The 20,198-nt window shown below is 55.2% G+C and overlaps 1 protein-coding gene across 1 annotated transcript in view; it reads left to right on the top strand.

Annotated features, from left to right (window-relative positions):
- The first annotated feature begins 2,712 nt into the window (after positions 1 to 2,712).
- Positions 2,713 to 20,198, top strand: part of LOC145352337 (coiled-coil domain-containing protein 170-like) — a 48,255-nt gene continuing 30,769 nt past the window's right edge. Inside the window, exons 1-6 of the mRNA XM_080202093.1 lie at positions 2,713 to 2,766; positions 2,933 to 3,009; positions 4,327 to 4,369; positions 17,384 to 17,637; positions 18,903 to 19,047; positions 19,911 to 20,096. Of these exons, the coding sequence (XP_080058219.1) occupies positions 2,713 to 2,766; positions 2,933 to 3,009; positions 4,327 to 4,369; positions 17,384 to 17,637; positions 18,903 to 19,047; positions 19,911 to 20,096 (759 nt within the window). The remainder of the gene's footprint in view (positions 2,767 to 2,932; positions 3,010 to 4,326; positions 4,370 to 17,383; positions 17,638 to 18,902; positions 19,048 to 19,910; positions 20,097 to 20,198) is intronic.

Here is a 20,198-nt window from a genome sequence, read left to right as displayed (position 1 = left end):
CATCGCGATGTGACCTCTAAACCAATCCGAGTGTGGAACTGAACTTCGGATGGTGTAGGGAGACTTTAGGGGTTGAGTGTTGGTCGGAAGCTCACTGACTGCCTCCATGCTGAAGCTTATCATAAAAATATAGCAGGGGCTCATTGGCCTACTCTGCATCAGAAGGTTGCTGCGGAGACTCTGAGTGTCCCTCTTAGGAACGATCGGTACCTTCAGCGCTACCGTTATGTTGAACCTCTCGGTAGAGTGTTCCCTGGAGATATGTTTCTTCTGCTTGGTGCATGGCCTGAATATTGAGCTAAAGGGTCTTCGTATCACCTTACCAGCATTGTCCATCTGTTACCCGATCAAAGCCCAGCGTCTTGTACCGCTGCCCTCCCCCATCAGGGAGACACTGCTCAGAATTCCTTATCTTCACCCTTGTAACTTCAGGTGGCTGGCAGAGAGGAGGGCTGCAGCTGGTCGAGGGACATGGAGTTGGGGGGAGGGTGTTAGCGTGGATAGAGGATTGGTTGTCAAATAGGAGGCAGAGAGTGGGGGTCAACGGGTGCTATTCGGATTGGCGGATGGTGACTAGTGGAGTGCCCCAGGGGTCGGTGCTGGGGCCTCAGCTATTTACCATTTATATAGATGATCTGGAGGAGGGAACCGAGTGTAGGGTGTCGAAATTTGCTGATGACACCAAGATAGGGGGAACGGCAAATTGTGCGGAGGGTGTGGAGAGTCTGCAGAAGGATCTAGATAGGCTGGGCGAATGGGCCAGGAAATGGCAAATGGAATTTAATGTTGGCAAGTGTGAGGTGGTCCACTTTGGTAGGAAGAATGGTAGGAAGGACTATTACTTACGGGGCGAAAAACTGCAGCAGGCGATGGTGCAGAGGGACCTCGGGGTCCTTGTGCATGAGTCGCAAAAACCCAGCCTGCAGGTGCAGCAGGTGGTCAGGAAGGCGAATGGGTTGCTGGCCTTCATAGCGAGGGGGATTGAATATAAAAGTAGGGAGGTCTTGCTGCAGCTGTATAGGGCATTGGTGAGGCCGCAGCTGGAGTACTGTGTGCAGTTTTGGGCGCCGTACTTACGCAAGGATATTTTGGCCTTGGAGGGAGTGCAGAGGAGGTTTACTAGGCTGATACCGGAGTTGAGGGGATTGAGCTATGAGGAGAGGCTGAATAAACTGGGCTTGTACTCGTTAGAGTTTAGAAGAATGAGGGGAGATCTCATTGAGACGTATAAGATGATGAATGGGATGGATAGGATAGAGGTGGAGAGACTCTTCCCGCTCAAAAAAGACAGTAGGACTAGGGGGCACAGCCTCAAGATAAAAGGGGGGGCGGTTTAGAACGGAGTTGAGGAGGAACTTCTTCACTCAAAGGGTGGTGAATCTCTGGAATTCTCTGCCCGTTGAAGTGGTGGAGGCTGCCTCGCTAAATATTTTTAAGAAGCGGGTTGATGGGTTTTTGATAAGAGAGGGGATTAAGGGTTATGGGGAGAAAGCGGGAAAGTGGAACTGAGCAGCGACAGATCAGCCATGATCTTATTGAATGGCGGGGCAGGCTCGAAGGGCTAGATGGCCTACTCCTGCTCCTATTTCTTATGTTCTTATGGTCTTATGGTCAGGTGGCCAGAACCAGGGACACTGGATCAGGCTCACAAACGATGCCATCCAACATCTTATAATGGTGGTGCGCGAACCCCGGGGGGGGGGCTTGGTGACTGGGGGATACCCAGGTGTGGTGGGTTCCTGTCTGAGTGCACCCGCCCCATCTGCCCCAGTCCGGAACCCCCTCCTCGGGTGCCAGCACCCTGCAATTTGAGTTACCTCATGCAAAAGCCCTCCCTACCCCTGAGCCCGTTGCGGAGGGCCTCCCTGTACGGGCTGCTGCTGCTGCAAACCCTCCACCCCCTCACCCCTCGCCCAGAAACATCCAGAACTGCCTGGCTGCGTCTGCTGGGGGTCCCTCGATGCGAGAGTGCTTCCCCCTCACCATCAGGGACTGGGTGGGGAGCGTGCAGCTGTCCAAGCTGACCATTGATAGATCCGGGCAGTGGGTGGTTGAGGGTGGTTGTCCATCCTGACTGTCTGTCCTCCTTCTGTGGATGTGTTTGCCGCCGGCTGTCTCTGGAATGGGAGCCCCCAGGTCTGTGATCTCCACCGGGGTCTTCCACACCCTGTGGGCACTGCAGGGGGGGACTGGGGGTGTTCCATCAGTCCCCCTTCCAATCCCATTTTGTGTGGATGTTTGAAGTTTCCATTGAGATTCTGTTCACTGTGACGCGGTATCCCTTTAAAGGGTGCCTCGCCCTCTCTGTTGATTTGGTTGCCACTGCAGAGGGTTGAGGTAGAGGCTGGGATTGAACCATTGTCAGGATAATTGCCCGGCTCTCCGGTGACAGTGTGTTTGTGCAGTTTCTGTAGTGACCAAAGGAGACACCTCCCCCTTTCTCTGTGTCTGCAACACCCTCAGGAAGACTCTGCACGGAGACTGTGTGACTGGCATTGCCGATAGCCAACAAACTCCCCCACACACAGCGGCTTTTACCAATGGAGCCGCTCAGGGGAGGGGCAGGGAGTGGGGGGGGTCAGGGTGGGATTGTGTGCCTGGGAGGAAGTGGGTACTTGCTAGGTTTGGAGTTCAGTTTCCAGGTGTTGGGCTCCGGCTAAATCCAACTTTCATTGGAATTTACATTTCCCTTCTGTAAAAGTGAAACTCGTGATGGCCAACACATACAGACCATTGGATTATTCATCCAGTGTAAAACTTATGGATGTGAGTACTGGCAGGAAGTTAATAAACCTTCTCTGTAACCAACGCCTTCATGTGGGGGGAAGCTCTGGCTTGCAGTGTGCTGCATGGGAAGATCCCAGAGGTGTTGCTGCCCATTGCCATTCACACCAGCTGTCAGTGGTTGAGTTTGTCTTTCTTCCGTTCACAGCTTGAGGAACAACTGAAGGTCTATCAGGAGGAGCTGCTGAAGAAAGACGAGGCGATCAGGACACTGACCCGGCTGAGGTGAGAGTCCGGGAACTCCCAGAGAAACAGCCCCTGTCCACCATTACACTCCCAGGCCCCCACCCCACCTCCCCCTCCCTCCCCACCCTCTGTTCGGTCTTCCAGGCGGAAACTGTGGTTTCTGGGAAGGTTGTTCCACGCGCAGCTGGGATTCAGAGCTGAGGTGGTCCCAGATCCCACACTCAAGCTGGTGTCTCTCAGTCAGGGCTCGGTTGGTGTCACAGCTCAGTCAGGCCACGCTCCTCGAAGCTGGAGTAGTTCAGAGGAGTCTGGAGGTGAGTTAATCACCACAGGATTCCCAGCCTCTGGCCTGCTCATGGAGCCACTGTGTTTATAAGGCTGGGTCCAGTTCAGTTACTGGTCAATGATAACCCCCAGCAGGATTCAGTAAGGATAATGATAATGAATCCCAGGAGAAGATGGTTGGATTCTCTCTTGTTGGAGATGGTTATTCCCTGGTACTTGTGTAGCATGAATACCACTTGTCAGCCCAAGTCTGAATGTTGTCCAGGTCTCGCTGCACGTGGACACGGTTAGCCTACGAAGAGAGACTAAATAGACTGGGTCTGTACTCGTTGGAGTTCAGAAGGATAAGGGGGGATCTTATAGAGACGTATAAGATGATGAAGGGGATGGATAGGGTAGAGGTAGAGAGATTCTTCCCGCTTAGAAAGTATAGCAGGACTAGAGGGCACAGCCTCAAGATAAGGGGGGGGGGCAGTTTAGAACGGAGTTGAGGAGGAACTTCTTCACTCAAAGGGTGGTGAATCTCTGGAATTCTCTGCCCGTTGAAGTGGTGGAGGCTACCTCACTAAATATATTTAAGACGCGGGTTGATGGGTTTTTGATAAGCGAGGGGATTAAGGGTTATGGGGAGAGGGCGGGAATGTGGAACTGAACCACTTCAGATCAGCCATGATCTTATTGAATGGCGGGGCAGGCTCGAAGGGCTAGATGGCCTACTCCTGCTCCTATTTCTTATGTTCTTATGACATATCGGAGGAGTTGTGAATGGTGCTGGACATTGTGTGTTCATTGAGAACTTCTCCAGTAATGATCCTGGAAGGAAGGTTATCAATGAAATGAAAACAGAAAATGCCAGAAATACTTGGCAGATGTGAACCTTGGAGAGTGAAGCAGAGTTAAAAGTTTCAGATCTATTTCTCCAGATGTTCTGATTAATGAGTTAGCAGGAGGAGGAGTAATCCTGGGAGATGTCTTGTTGATATAGTCTCTATAGTGGAACCACAATCCTGGGATTATCCTTCAGTGTCCTCTGGGTGTGAACGTTAATGATTTGTCTGTTTCCCTTCACAGGGGGATTGAGGATTCCACCTCAGGAATGACAGGTTCACCAAAGGTACGTGTCCCTCAGCGACATCACTATCCACCCATAATGAGCTGTGGTCACACAATGTTATAGGTGTCTCTCCCTCTCTACTAGAGAGGAGGCCATTCAGCCCCTCGAGGGGGATAGAATATAAAAGCAGGGAGGTCTTGCTGCAACTGTACAGGGCACTGGTGAGGCTGCAGTTGGAGTACTGTGTGCAGTTTTGGTCACCGCATTTGCGGAAGGATATTTTGGCCTTGGAGGGAGTGCAGAGGAGGTTCACGAGACTGATACCGGAGTTGAGGGGGTTGGACTATGAAGAGAGACTAAATGGACTGGGTCTGTACTCGTTGGAGTTTAGAAGGCTGAGGGGGGATCTTATAGAGACGTATAGGAAAATGAAGGGGATGGATAGGGTAGAGGTAGAGAGATTCTTCCCGCTTAGAAAGGATAGCAGGACTAGGGGGCACAGCCTCAAGATAAAGGGGGGGGCGGTTTAGAACGGAGTTGAGGAGGAACTTCTTCACTCAAAGGGTGGTGAATCTCTGGAATTCTCTGCCCGTTGAAGTGGTGGAGGCTACCTCGCTGAATATATTTAAGATGCGGGTAGATAGGTTTCTGATAGACAAGGGGATTAATGGTTATGGGGAGAAAGCGGGAATGTGGAACTGAGCCACTTCAGATCAGCCATGATCTTATTGAATGGCGGGGCAGGCTCGAAGGGCTAGATGGCCTACTCCTGCTCCTGTTTCTTATGTTCTTATGAGTCTGCTCTCCCATTTAATAAGATTGTGGCTGATCTAATAGTGACCTCCAATCTGTCTCCCACCCACCCCCAGATAACCTTTCACCCCCTGGGTCACCAAGAACCTATCCACCTCCACCTTAAAAATATTCAAAGACTCTGCTACCACCGTCTTTTCAGAAAGAGTTTCAAAGTTACAACCCACAGAGATTTTATTTTGTCTCATCTCCATTTTTAATGGACAAACTCTTATTTTTAAACAGTTCACCCCAGTTCTAAATTCTCCCACAAGTAGAAACGTCCTCCCCACATCCACCCTGTCAGTACCCCGCAGGATCAGATATGTTTCAATCAATTTACCTCTTATGCCTCTAAACTCCAGTGGATACAACCCCAGCTTTCCCCATAGAACAACCTGTCCATTCCAGGTATTAATCTGATAAACAATCTCTGGACTGCTTCCAAAGCACTTACATCCTTCTTTAAATAAGGTGACCAAAACTGTACACAGTGCTCCAGATGTGGTCTCATGAACCTCCTGTGCAACTGAAGCATTACCTCTCTACTTTTGTATTCAATTCCCCCCACAATAAATGATAACATTCTATTAACTTTCCTAATTACTTGCTGTACCTGCATATCAGCTTTTTGAGACTCATGCAGCAGGACACCCAGATCCCTCTGCATCTCACAGCTGTGTAATATCCATTTAGATAAGCTTCTATTTTATTCTTCCGGCCCAAAATGGACAATTTCACATTTTCCTATATTATTATCTGTTTGCTAAATCTTTAACCACCCTGCAATACCATTTTGTAGCCTCCTTTTGTCCTCTTCACAACTTGCTTTCCTATTTATCTTTGTGTTGTCAGCAAATTTAATAACTATCCCTTCAACCATACTGTTATACAAATTGTAAACAGTTGAGATCTCAGTACTGATCCCTGCGATACACCACTAGTCTCATCCTGCCAACCAAAAAAACCCATTTACGTCTACTCTCTGCTTCCTGTTAACCAGCCAATCTTCTACCCGTGCCAATATGTTACCCTCTACACCATGAGCTTTTATTTTCTGCAATAGCCTTTGATGTGGCACCTTACTAAATGCCTTCTGGAAATCTAACTCCAGTACATCCACCGATTCCCCTTTATCCACAGCACATGTGACTCCTTCAAAGAACTCCCAACAAGTTGGTTAAACGTGATATTCCTTTCACAAAACCATGTTGACTCTGCCTGATTACCTTGAACTATCTCAAGTGCCCGGCTGTAATATCATTAATAATGGCTTCTAACATTTTCCCTTTGACAGATATTAGGCTAATGTTCTGTAGTTGTAGAAAATATATTATTAAACTAGAAAGAGTGCAGAAAAGATTTGCTATGATGCTACCGGGACTTGATGGATTGAGTTATAAGGAGGTGCTGAATAGACTGGGACTTTTTTCTCTGGAGCGCAGGAGGCTGAGGGCTGACCTTATAGAGGTCTATAAAATAATGAGGGGCACAGATCAGCTAGATAGTCAATATCTTTTAGACTCTAAAACTAGAGGGTAGAGGTTTAAGGTGAGAGGGGAGCGATACAAATGTGTCCAGAGGGGCAATTTTTTCACACAGAGGGTGGTGAGTGTCTGGAACGAGCTGCCAGAGGTAGCAGTAGGAGGGGGTGTAATTTTACCTTTTAAAAAGCATTTGGTCACATGGGTACGATGGGTCTAGAGGGATATAGGCCAAATGTGGGCAATTGGGACTAGCTTCAGGGTTTGAAAAAAAAGGGCAGCATGGACAAGTTGGGCTGAAGGGCCTGTTTCCCTGCTGTAAACCTCTGTGACTATGACTCTAGTTTTCTGCTTTCTGTCTCTCCCTTTTTGAATAAAGTTACATTTGCTATCTTCCAATCTAATGGAACCTTTCCAGAATCACAGGGATTTTAGAAAATTAAAACCAATCCATCGATTATCTCACTATTCACTGCTGAATCCCACTGCAAATCCCATTTGAATCCCACTGCAAATCCCTGTGAATCCCTTTGTGTGCAGTTACTGTGGATCAGTAAACTGGGATAAGCCCAGGACAGACACTGAAGGGATGTGGGGAAGGCCCATCCTATTTATACAGTAAATGGTAGAACCCTTAGGAGTATTGACAGGCAGAGGGATCTGGGCGTACATGTCCACCGATCACTGAAAGTGGCAATGCAGGTGGAGAAGGTGGTCAAGAAGGCATGGGGTATGCTTACCTTCATCGGCCAGGGGCACTGAGTTCAAAAATTGGCAGGTCACTCCGCAGCTGTACGGAACCTTAGTTAGGCCTCATTTAGAATATTGTGCATAATTCTAATCGCCTCAGTACTAGAAGGATGTGGAGGCTTTGGCGAGGGTACAGAAGGGGTTTACCAGGATGTTGCCTGGTCTGAGGGGTATTAGCCATGAGGAGAGGTTGGAGAAACTTGGTTTGTTCTCGCTGGAACAACGGAAGCTGAGGGGTGACCTGATGGAGGGTTTCACGATTATGAGGGGTGTGGACGGAGTGGATAGTCAGATACTCTTTCCTAGGGTAGAAAAGTCAAGTACGAGAGGACGTAAGTTTAAGGTGTGTGGGGAAAAGTTTAGAGGAGATGTGCGAGACAGGTTTTTTACACAGGGGGTGGTGAGTGCCTGGACCGCGCTGCCCCGGGAGGGGGCGAGTGCAGGTACGATAGTGACATTTAAGGGGTAACTAGGCGGATACATGAATAGGATGGGAATGGAAGGATACGGACTCTATAAGTACGTACGGTTTTAGTTTAAGAAGGCGCCATGATCAGCACAGGCCTGGAGGGCTGAATGGCCTGTTCCTGTGCTGTCTTTGGTCTTTGGATCAGTTTCTTTAGATTCGGATCTCGGCCAGAGTGTAAAATGCTCCGTTATCCAACCACACGCTCTGCTGAATGTTTCTCTGATTGGTGGTTTACGAGTGCAGCAAGTTCCAAACGATCAGGCAGTGAGCGCCACAGGCTCAGTGTGGGAGCCTCAGACACACGGGCTCAGTGTGGGAGCCCCAGACACATGGGCTCAGTGTGGGAGCCTCAGACACACGGGCTCAGTGTGGGAGCTCCAGACACACGGGCTCAGTGTGGGAGCCTCAGACACACGGGCTCAGTGTGGGAGCTCCAGACACACGGGCTCAGTGTGGGAGCCTCAGACACACGGGCTCAGTGTGGGAGCCTCAGACACACGGGCTCAGTGTGGGAGCCCCAGACACACGGGCTCAGTGTGGGAGCTCCAGACACACGGGCTCAGTGTGGGAGCCCCAGACACACGGGCTCAGTGTGGGAGCCTCAGACACACGGGCTCAGTGTGGGAGCTCCAGACACACGGGCTCAGTGTGGGAGCCTCAGACACACGGGCTCAGTGTGGGAGCCTCAGACACACGGGCTCAGTGTGGGAGCCCCAGACACACGGGCTCAGTGTGGGAGCCTCAGACACACGGGCTCAGTGTGGGAGCCTCAGACACACGGGCTCAGTGTGGGAGCCCCAGACACACGGGCTCAGTGTGGGAGCCTCAGACACACGGGCTCAGTGTGGGAGCCTCAGACACACGGGCTCAGTGTGGGAGCCCCAGACACACGGGCTCAGTGTGGGAGCCTCAGACACACGGGCTCAGTGTGGGAGCCCCAGACACACGGGCTCAGTGTGGGAGCCTCAGACACACGGGCTCAGTGTGGGAGCCTCAGACACACGGGCTCAGTGTGGGAGCCCCAGACACACGGGCTCAGTGTGGGAGCCCCAGACACACGGGCTCAGTGTGGGAGCCTCAGACACACGGGCTCAGTGTGGGAGCCCCAGACACATGGGCTCAGTGTGGGAGCCCCAGACACACGGGCTCAGTGTGGGAGCCTCAGACACATGGGCTCAGTGTGGGAGCCTCAGACACACGGGCTCAGTGTGGGAGCCTCAGACACACGGGCTCAGTGTGGGAGCCCCAGACACATGGGCTCAGTGTGGGAGCCTGAGACACACGGGCTCAGTGTGGGAGCCTCAGACACACGGGCTCAGTGTGGGAGCCTCAGACACACGGGCTCAGTGTGGGAGCCCCAGACACACGGGCTCAGTGTGGGAGCCTGAGACACACGGGCTCAGTGTGGGAGCCTCAGACACACGGGCTCAGTGTGGGAGCCTCAGACACACGGGCTCAGTGTGGGAGCCTCAGACACACGGGCTCAGTGTGGGAGCCTCAGACACACGGGCTCAGTGTGGGAGCCTCAGACACACGGGCTCAGTGTGGGAGCCCCAGACACACGGGCTCAGTGTGGGAGCCTCAGACACACGGGCTCAGTGTGGGAGCCTCAGACACACGGGCTCAGTGTGGGAGCCTCAGACACACGGGCTCAGTGTGGGAGCCTCAGACACACGGGCTCAGTGTGGGAGCCTCAGACACACGGGCTCAGTGTGGGAGCCCCAGACACATGGGCTCAGTGTGGGAGCCTGAGACACACGGGCTCAGTGTGGGAGCCCCAGACACACGGGCTCAGTGTGGGAGCCTCAGACACACGGGCTCAGTGTGGGAGCCCCAGACACACGGGCTCAGTGTGGGAGCCTGAGACACACGGGCTCAGTGTGGGAGCCTCAGACACACGGGCTCAGTGTGGGAGCTCCAGACACACGGGCTCAGTGTGGGAGCCCCAGACACACGGGCTCAGTGTGGGAGCCTCAGACACACGGGCTCAGTGTGGGAGCCTCAGACACACGGGCTCAGTGTGGGAGCCTCAGACACACGGGCTCAGTGTGGGAGCCTCAGACACACGGGCTCAGTGTGGGAGCCCCAGACACACGGGCTCAGTGTGGGAGCCTCAGACACACGGGCTCAGTGTGGGAGCCTCAGACACACGGGCTCAGTGTGGGAGCCTCAGACACACGGGCTCAGTGTGGGAGCCTCAGACACACGGGCTCAGTGTGGGAGCCTCAGACACACGGGCTCAGTGTGGGAGCCTCAGACACACGGGCTCAGTGTGGGAGCCCCAGACACACGGGCTCAGTGTGGGAGCTCCAGACACACGGGCTCAGTGTGGGAGCCTCAGACACACGGGCTCAGTGTGGGAGCCCCAGACACACGGGCTCAGTGTGGGAGCTCCAGACACACGGGCTCAGTGTGGGAGCCCCAGACACACGGGCTCAGTGTGGGAGCTCCAGACACACGGGCTCAGTGTGGGAGCCTCAGACACACGGGCTCAGTGTGGGAGCCTCAGACACACGGGCTCAGTGTGGGAGCCTCAGACACACGGGCTCAGTGTGGGAGCCCCAGACACACGGGCTCAATGTGGGAGCTCCAGACACGGGCTCAGTGTGGGAGCCTCAGACACGGGCTCAGTGTGGGAGCTCCAGACACACGGGCTCAGTGTGGGAGCCTCAGACACACGGGCTCAGTGTGGGAGCCTCAGACACACGGGCTCAGTGTGGGAGCTCCAGACACACGGGCTCAGTGTGGGAGCATCAGACACACGGGCTCAGTGTGGGAGCCCCAGACACACGGGCTCAGTGTGGGAGCTCCAGACACACGGGCTCAGTGTGGGAGCCCCAGACACACGGGCTCAGTGTGGGAGCCCCAGACACACGGGCTCAGTGTGGGAGCTCCAGACACACGGGCTCAGTGTGGGAGCCCCAGACACACGGGCTCAGTGTGGGAGCTCCAGACACACGGGCTCAGTGTGGGAGCCTCAGACACACGGGCTCAGTGTGGGAGCTCCAGACACACGGGCTCAGTGTGGGAGCCCCAGACACACGGGCTCAGTGTGGGAGCCCCAGACACACGGGCTCAGTGTGGGAGCCCCAGACACACGGGCTCAGTGTGGGAGCCTCAGACACACGGGCTCAGTGTGGGAGCCCCAGACACACGGGCTCAATGTGGGAGCTCCAGACACGGGCTCAGTGTGGGAGCCCCAGACACACGGGCTCAGTGTGGGAGCTCCAGACACACGGGCTCAGTGTGGGAGCCCCAGACACACGGGCTCAGTGTGGGAGCCTCAGACACACGGGCTCAGTGTGGGAGCCTCAGACACACGGGCTCAGTGTGGGAGCCTCAGACACACGGGCTCAGTGTGGGAGCCTCAGACACACGGGCTCAGTGTGGGAGCCCCAGACACACGGGCTCAATGTGGGAGCTCCAGACACGGGCTCAGTGTGGGAGCTCCAGACACGGGCTCAGTGTGGGAGCCCCAGACACACGGGCTCAGTGTGGGAGCTCCAGACACACGGGCTCAGTGTGGGAGCCCCAGACACACGGGCTCAGTGTGGGAGCCTCAGACACACGGGCTCAGTGTGGGAGCCTCAGACACACGGGCTCAGTGTGGGAGCCTCAGACACACAGGCTCAGTGTGGGAGCTCCAGACACACGGGCTCAGTGTGGGAGCCTCAGACACACGGGCTCAGTGTGGGAGCCCCAGACACACGGGCTCAGTGTGGGAGCCTCAGACACACGGGCTCAGTGTGGGAGCCTCAGACACACGGGCTCAGTGTGGGAGCTCCAGACACACGGGCTCAGTGTGGGAGCCTCAGACACACGGGCTCAGTGTGGGAGCCCCAGACACACGGGCTCAGTGTGGGAGCCTCAGACACACGGGCTCAGTGTGGGAGCCTCAGACACACGGGCTCAGTGTGGGAGCCTCAGACACACGGGCTCAGTGTGGGAGCCCCAGACACACGGGCTCAGTGTGGGAGCCTGAGACACACGGGCTCAGTGTGGGAGCCTCAGACACACGGGCTCAGTGTGGGAGCCCCAGACACACGGGCTCAGTGTGGGAGCCCCAGACACACAGGCTCAGTGTGGGAGCCTCAGACACACGGGCTCAGTGTGGGAGCCTCAGACACACGGGCTCAGTGTGGGAGCCTCAGACACACGGGCTCAGTGTGGGAGCCCCAGACACACGGGCTCAGTGTGGGAGCTCCAGACACACGGGCTCAGTGTGGGAGCCCCAGACACACGGGCTCAGTGTGGGAGCCTCAGACACACGGGCTCAGTGTGGGAGCCCCAGACACACGGGCTCAGTGTGGGAGCCCCAGACACACGGGCTCAGTGTGGGAGCCTCAGACACACGGGCTCAGTGTGGGAGCCTCAGACACACGGGCTCAGTGTGGGAGCCCCAGACACACGGGCTCAGTGTGGGAGCCTCAGACACACGGGCTCAGTGTGGGAGCCCCAGACACACGGGCTCAGTGTGGGAGCCCCAGACACACGGGCTCAGTGTGGGAGCCCCAGACACACGGGCTCAGTGTGGGAGCCTCAGACACACGGGCTCAGTGTGGGAGCCTCAGACACACGGGCTCAGTGTGGGAGCCTCAGACACACGGGCTCAGTGTGGGAGCCTCAGACACACGGGCTCAGTGTGGGAGCCTCAGACACACGGGCTCAGTGTGGGAGCCCCAGACACACGGGCTCAGTGTGGGAGCCTCAGACACACGGGCTCAGTGTGGGAGCCTCAGACACACGGGCTCAGTGTGGGAGCCCCAGACACACGGGCTCAGTGTGGGAGCCTCAGACACACGGGCTCAGTGTGGGAGCCCCAGACACACGGGCTCAGTGTGGGAGCCCCAGACACACGGGCTCAGTGTGGGAGCCCCAGACACACGGGCTCAGTGTGGGAGCCTCAGACACACGGGCTCAGTGTGGGAGCCTCAGACACACGGGCTCAGTGTGGGAGCCTCAGACACACGGGCTCAGTGTGGGAGCCTCAGACACACGGGCTCAGTGTGGGAGCCCCAGACACACGGGCTCAGTGTGGGAGCCCCAGACACACGGGCTCAGTGTGGGAGCCTCAGACACACGGGCTCAGTGTGGGAGCCTCAGACACACGGGCTCAGTGTGGGAGCCCCAGACACACGGGCTCAGTGTGGGAGCTCCAGACACATGGGCTCAGTGTGGGAGCCTCAGACACACGGGCTCAGTGTGGGAGCCTCAGACACACGGGCTCAGTGTGGGAGCCCCAGACACACGGGCTCAGTGTGGGAGCCTCAGACACACGGGCTCAGTGTGGGAGCCTCAGACACACGGGCTCAGTGTGGGAGCCCCAGACACACGGGCTCAGTGTGGGAGCTCCAGACACATGGGCTCAGTGTGGGAGCTCCAGACACATGGGCTCAGTGTGGGAGCTCCAGACACACGGGCTCAGTGTGGGAGCTCCAGACACATGGGCTCAGTGTGGGAGCTCCAGACACACGGGCTCAGTGTGGGAGCCCCAGACACACGGGCTCAGTGTGGGAGCTCCAGACACACGGGCTCAGTGTGGGAGCTCCAGACACACGGGCTCAATGTGGGAGCCTCAGACACACGGGCTCAGTGTGGGAGCTCCAGACACACGGGCTCAGTGTGGGAGCCTCAGACACACGGGCTCAGTGTGGGAGCTCCAGACACACGGGCTCAGTGTGGGAGCTCCAGACACACGGGCTCAGTGTGGGAGCCCCAGACACACGGGCTCAGTGTGGGAGCTCCAGACACACGGGCTCAGTGTGGGAGCCTCAGACACACGGGCTCAGTGTGGGAGCTCCAGACACACGGGCTCAGTGTGGGAGCTCCAGACACACGGGCTCAGTGTGGGAGCCTCAGACACACGGGCTCAGTGTGGGAGCTCCAGACACACGGGCTCAGTGTGGGAGCCTCAGACACACGGGCTCAGTGTGGGAGCCTCAGACACGGGCTCAGTGTGGGAGCCTCAGACACACGGGCTCAGTGTGGGAGCTCCAGACACACGGGCTCAGTGTGGGAGCCTCAGACACGGGCTCAGTGTGGGAGCCTCAGACACACGGGCTCAGTGTGGGAGCCCCAGACACACGGGCTCAGTGTGGGAGCTCCAGACACACGGGCTCAGTGTGGGAGCCCCAGACACACGGGCTCAGTGTGGGAGCTCCAGACACACGGGCTCAGTGTGGGAGCTCCAGACACGGGCTCAGTGTGGGAGCCCCAGACACACGGGCTCAGTGTGGGAGCCTCAGACACACGGGCTCAGTGTGGGAGCCCCAGACACACGGGCTCAGTGTGGGAGCTCCAGACACACGGGCTCAGTGTGGGAGCCTCAGACACACGGGCTCAGTGTGGGAGCCTCAGACACACGGGCTCAGTGTGGGAGCCCCAGACACACGGGCTCAGTGTGGGAGCCCCAGACACACGGGCTCAGTGTGGGAGCCTCAGACACACGGGCTCAGTGTGGGAGCCCCAGACACACGGGCTCAGTGTGGGAGCCCCAGACACACGGGCTCAGTGTGGGAGCCCCAGACACACGGGCTCAGTGTGGGAGCCTCAGACACATGGGCTCAGTGTGGGAGCCTCAGACACACGGGCTCAGTGTGGGAGCCTCAGACACACGGGCTCAGTGTGGGAGCCCCAGACACACGGGCTCAGTGTGGGAGCTCCAGACACACGGGCTCAGTGTGGGAGCCCCAGACACACGGGCTCAGTGTGGGAGCCTCAGACACACGGGCTCAGTGTGGGAGCCCCAGACACATGGGCTCAGTGTGGGAGCCTCAGACACACGGGCTCAGTGTGGGAGCCTCAGACACACGGGCTCAGTGTGGGAGCTCCAGACACACGGGCTCAGTGTGGGAGCTCCAGACACACGGGCTCAGTGTGGGAGCTCCAGACACACGGGCTCAGTGTGGGAGCCTCAGACACACGGGCTCAGTGTGGGAGCCTCAGACACACGGGCTCAGTGTGGGAGCCTCAGACACACAGGTGTGAATGCTGGTGGGTCACTGATAGCAGCTGGCACAAGGTCGATGCCACTATTTCCCCATGCCTCATTAAATCCTGCCTCACATCCGCTCAGATTCCTCACACAAAGAACCACCCAGAATGGGAGCTCTGACAATCCCACTTCATCATCAGCATTCCACACCGTATGTCCTGAATCCATCTGCATCCTGGCATTCAGTGCACCGTCTGTATGAGGAGAGCAACAAGAGGCAAAATCCAAAGGTCAGGAATGGCCAGAACACAACACAGTCTGAAGCAGAAACTGAACAAACTGAGTTGAAGTAAATCCCAATTTGGAGCAGTTTTCAAGTCTCACCACCAGGAGACGCTGTATCATCATACATATATCCCATACATGCAGCAGACACCATATCAAACTACACTGTCCCCCCGTCAGACACTCCCAGGACAGGTACAGCACGGGGTTAGATACAGAGTAAAGCTCCCTCTACACTGTCCCCCCGTCAGACACTCCCAGGACAGGTACAGCACGGGGTTAGATACAGAGTAAAGCTCCCTCTACACTGTCCCCCCGTCAGACACTCCCAGGACAGGTACAGCACGGGGTTAGATACAGAGTAAAGCTCCCTCTACACTGTCCCCATCAAACACTCCCAGGACAGGTACAGCACGGAGTTAGATACAGAGTAAAGCTCCCTCTACACTGTCCCCCCGTCAGACACTCCCAGGACAGGTACAGCACGGAGTTAGATACAGAGTAAAGCTCCCTCTACACTGTCCCCCCGTCAGACACTCCCAGGACAGGTACAGCACAGGGTTAGATACAGAGTAAAGCTCCCTCTACACTGTCCCCATCAAACACTCCCAGGACAGGTACAGCACGGGGTTAGATACAGAGTAAAGCTCCCTCTACACTGTCCCCATCAAACACTCCCAGGACAGGTACAGCACGGGGTTAGATACAGAGTAAAGCTCCCTCTACACTGTCTCCCATCAAACACTCCCAGGACAGGTACAGCACGGGGTTAGATACAGAGTAAAGCTCCCTCTACACTGTCCCCCCGTCAGACACTCCCAGGACAGGTACAGCACGGGGTTAGATACAGAGTAAAGCTCCCTCTACACTGTCCCCATCAAACACTCCCAGGACAGGTACAGCACAGGGTTAGATACAGAGTAAAGCTCCCTCTACACTGTCCCCATCAAACACTCCCAGGACAGGTACAGCACGGGGTTAGATACAGAGTAAAGCTCCCTCTACACTGTCTCCCATCAAACACTCCCAGGACAGGTACAGCACGGGGTTAGATACAGAGTAAAGCTCCCTCTACACTGTCCCCATCAAACACTCCCAGGACAGGTACAGCACGGGGTTAGATACAGAGTAAAGCTCCCTCTACACTGTCCCCCCATCAAACACTCCCAGGACAGGTACAGCACAGGGTTAGATACAGAGTAAAGCTCCCTCTACACTGTCTCCCATCAAACACTCCCAGGACAGGTACAGCACGGGGTTAGATACAGAGTAAAGCTCCCTCTACACTGTCCCCATCAAACACTCCCAGGACAGGTACAGCACGGGGTTAGATACAGAGTAAAGCTCCCTCTACACTGTCGCCATCAAACACTCCCAGGACAGGTACAGCATGGGGTTAGATACAGAGTAAAGCTCCCTCTACACTGTCCCCATCAAACACTCCCAGGACAGGTACAGCACGGGGTTAGATACAGAGTAAAGCTCCCTCTACACTGTCCCCATCAGACACTCCCAGGACAGGTACAGCACAGGGTTAGATACAGAGTAAAGCTCCCTCTACACTGTCCCCCCATCAAACACTCCCAGGACAGGTACAGCATGGGGTTAGATACAGAGTAAAGCTCCCTCTACACTGTCCCCATCAAACACTCCCAGGACAGGTACAGCACGGGGTTAGATACAGAGTAAAGCTCCCTCTACACTGTCCCCCATCAAACACTCCCAGGACAGGTACAGCACGGGGTTAGATACAGAGTAAAGCTCCCTCTACACTGTCCCCATCAAACACTCCCAGGACAGGTACAGCACGGGGTTAGATACAGAGTAAAGCTCCCTCTACACTGTCCCCCATCAAACACTCCCAGGACAGGTACAGCACGGGGTTAGATACAGAGTAAAGCTCCCTCTACACTGTCCCCATCAAACACTCCCAGGACAGGTACAGCACGGGGTTAGATACAGAGTAAAGCTCCCTCTACACTGTCCCCCCCATCAAACACTCCCAGGACAGGTACAGCACGGGGTTAGATACAGAGTAAAGCTCCCTCTACACTGTCCCCCATCAAACACTCCCAGGACAGGTACAGCACGGGGTTAGATACAGAGTAAAGCTCCCTCTACACTGTCCCCCATCAGACACTCCCAGGATATATAACAAGCTCTGGAAGTTGTTCTTCAATCTTTACAGGCCTCACCCTAATGAAAATGGACAATTCATTGAAGTTCCCCAAGATAAAAAGAGTGTATTTCTGCAGCAGCTCGGGAGGTCAGAGCCAATGGAGCAGGCTGTAAAGTGTAGATTCTGCCAGTATTGAGCGATTGTCAGGCTGGTAATGACTCTGATTCAATGTCCTGTGCAGGTCACAGAGCCTCGAGGTAGACTGACAGTGAAAGAGGCTTCATTGCTGCGTCTGAGGGAACAGGAGAGGTACAAGGAGTTTGATACTCATCAACACTCGCTCATCCAGTCCCTGAACCAGAGCCTGAGGAACACCCAGGAGCTGCCAGGCACTTTGACCAGACCACGATCCCCAGCAAACTGCGGCATCCATCACCTCCAGGATGAGAACAAGGAGCTGAGAGAGAGGATCTCTGAACTGGAGGAAAGACTCAGGTGCTGACTCTCACTGGGGTACAGGGTTCCCCTCCTCTCCTGAAGGTGCCGACTCTCACTGGGGTACGGGGTCTCCCTCCTCTCCTGAAGGTGCTGACTCTCACTGGGGTACAGGGTCCCCCTCCTCTCCTGAAGGTGCTGACTCTCACTGGGATACAGGGTCCCCCTCCTCTCCTGAATGTGCTGACTCTCACTGGGGTACAGGGTCCCCCTTCTCTCCTGAATGTGCTGACTCTCACTGGGGTACAGGGTCCCCCTCCTCTCCTGAAGGTGCTGACTCTCACTGGGGTACAGGGTCCCCCTTCTCTCCTGAATGTGCTGACTCTCACTGGGGTACAGGGTCCCCCTCCTCTTCTGAAGTGCTGACTCTCACTGGGGTACAGGGTCTCCCTCCTCTCCTGAAGGTGCTGACTCTCACTGGGGTACAGGGTCCCCCTCCTCTCCTGAAGGTGCTGACTCTCACTGGGGTACAGGATCTCCCTCCTTTAAGTTTAAATTTTAAGTTTAATTTTATTTATTAGTAGGCTTACATTAACACTATAGTGAATTTACTGTGATTGTCCCCTACACTCCGGCGCCTGTTTGGGTACATCGAGGGAGAATTTAGCACGGCCAGTGCAGCCTAACCAGCACATTTTTGGAATGTGGAAGGAAATCGGAGCACCCGGAGAAAACCCACACAGACACAGGGAGAATGTGCAAACTGCACACAGTGTCCCTGGTGCTGTGAGGCAGCAGTGCTAACCACTGTGCCATCATGCCGCCCGCCCCCCCCCCCCGAAATTGGAGTCACAGGTGGACAGGATGGTGAAGAAGGCATTCGGCATGCTTGGTTTCATCAGTCAGAACACTGAATGCAGGAGTTGGGACGTCTTGTTGAAGTTGTACAAGACATTAGTAAGGCCACACTTGGAATACTGTGTCCAGTTCTGGTCACCCTATTATAGAGAGGATATTATTAAACTAGAAAGAGTGCAGAAAAGATTTACTAGGATGCTACTGGGACTTGATGGATTGAGTTATAAGGAGAGGCTGGATAGATGGGACTTTTTTCTCTGGAGCGTAGGAGGCTGAGGGGTGATCTTATAGAGGTCTATAAAATAATGAGGGGCACAGATCAGCGAGATAGTCAATATCTTTTCCCAAAGGTAGGAGAGATACCTCTGCTGCCTCTCACAGGGCTTTGATATCGAGGTCAGGGTGTTGGGATCAGTGAGGTTCAGGCATGCCCCACAATGTGACACGGTTGCCGGTTACTCCCACAGGCTGCACCTGAGAGAGAGGGAGCAGAGTGAGCAGATGGCAGCGAGTATGGAGAAGAGATTGAGCACAGGCATCGAGAAACTTGCCCGTGGCCTGAACGCTGACACCGAGGGCCAGCGAGATCCGCTTGACTACCTGGCCAGCAAGGTAAGATGGGGAGCTCAGTGCAGTGATATGAGGTGTGTCAGCCTCTCTGAGAGTGATCACTGTCAGGAATAGGAGGAGGCCATCCAGCCCCTCAGTTCTGTCGCATTGGAACAAGTCAAGGGAACACGGCAGCTGTAGTGGGGGAGGTAGTTGGTCTTCCTTCATGACTTCTTCGGGATGGAGTGGGATTTTCAAGCTAGCATAGTGCTACTCCCTGGATTGAGATGCTGCCTCCCCCCTCCCCCCTCCCCCCCGCCCCCCCCACCATCATTCCCTGCTTCCCACTGCTTGGGGGTCCCAAATGGAAACGCCCCCCCCACCCCACTAGCAGCTACAGACCCCCTTCCTTGTGGCGGTGATTTGATTTTCATCCTAATGAAAAATTCCAAGCAGACCACAAAATACCAGGAAAACCTGACCACATTCTGTCTCTCCTCACTGTCCACCTACCCACCGTCACCATCCCTCTGTCCCCTCTCACCATCTCCCCCCCCACCACTCCCCACACCCACCCCTGGGTGTGAAATCCAGCTGCTGCCAACCCTGAGGCCCTGGGCGTGTGTCAAAAACTTGCTGAAAGTCAATAAACCACAATTAAGATGTTTGGTTTGTTGGATTCTGAGATTCACGTTGCTTTAACAACAACAACTTGCATTTCTATAGTGCCGTTAATGTGGTAAAACGTCCTGGGGTTCTTTATGCGGGTGACTGTAATCTCACTGGGGTGGGACTGCACACAGTGTGAGTGTCTCTGCTCTCAGTACTTCGCCAATGATCTCTTCCTGATTCTGTCTCTGTGGCTGCTTCCTGTGCCCGGACCTGTCTTGTTTTGAACGAATGGCGTGGATGTTCTCCGTGTCTAGGCCTCCGAGCTGTTCCAGGAACATCTCCTGTGGGAGGCAAGGATAGCCACGCTGGAGGAAACGTTGGCCAGTCAGGAGCTGGAGTTCAGGGCTGGCCGGCAAACCCTGATGAAGCTTGTCTCGGACGCGGGTAAAGCCCAGCAGACAGCAGCCTCCTACAGTCAGGACATGAAAACCACCAGAAAGGTACACAACACTTTACAATAACCCTTCTACACACAATTACTGAGTGGACAGCAGAAACAGGCCATTTGGCCAACAGATCTACATCAGTGCTGATATTCTACA

This window comes from Carcharhinus amblyrhynchos, chromosome 14, assembly GCF_965287045.1.
Source record: "Carcharhinus amblyrhynchos chromosome 14, sCarAmb.v2.hapA, whole genome shotgun sequence".
In the NCBI taxonomy this organism is placed as follows: Eukaryota; Metazoa; Chordata; class Chondrichthyes; order Carcharhiniformes; family Carcharhinidae; genus Carcharhinus; species Carcharhinus amblyrhynchos.
The sequence above is the reverse complement of the archived record's forward strand: the minus strand, read 5'-3'. Positions and strand labels throughout refer to the sequence as shown.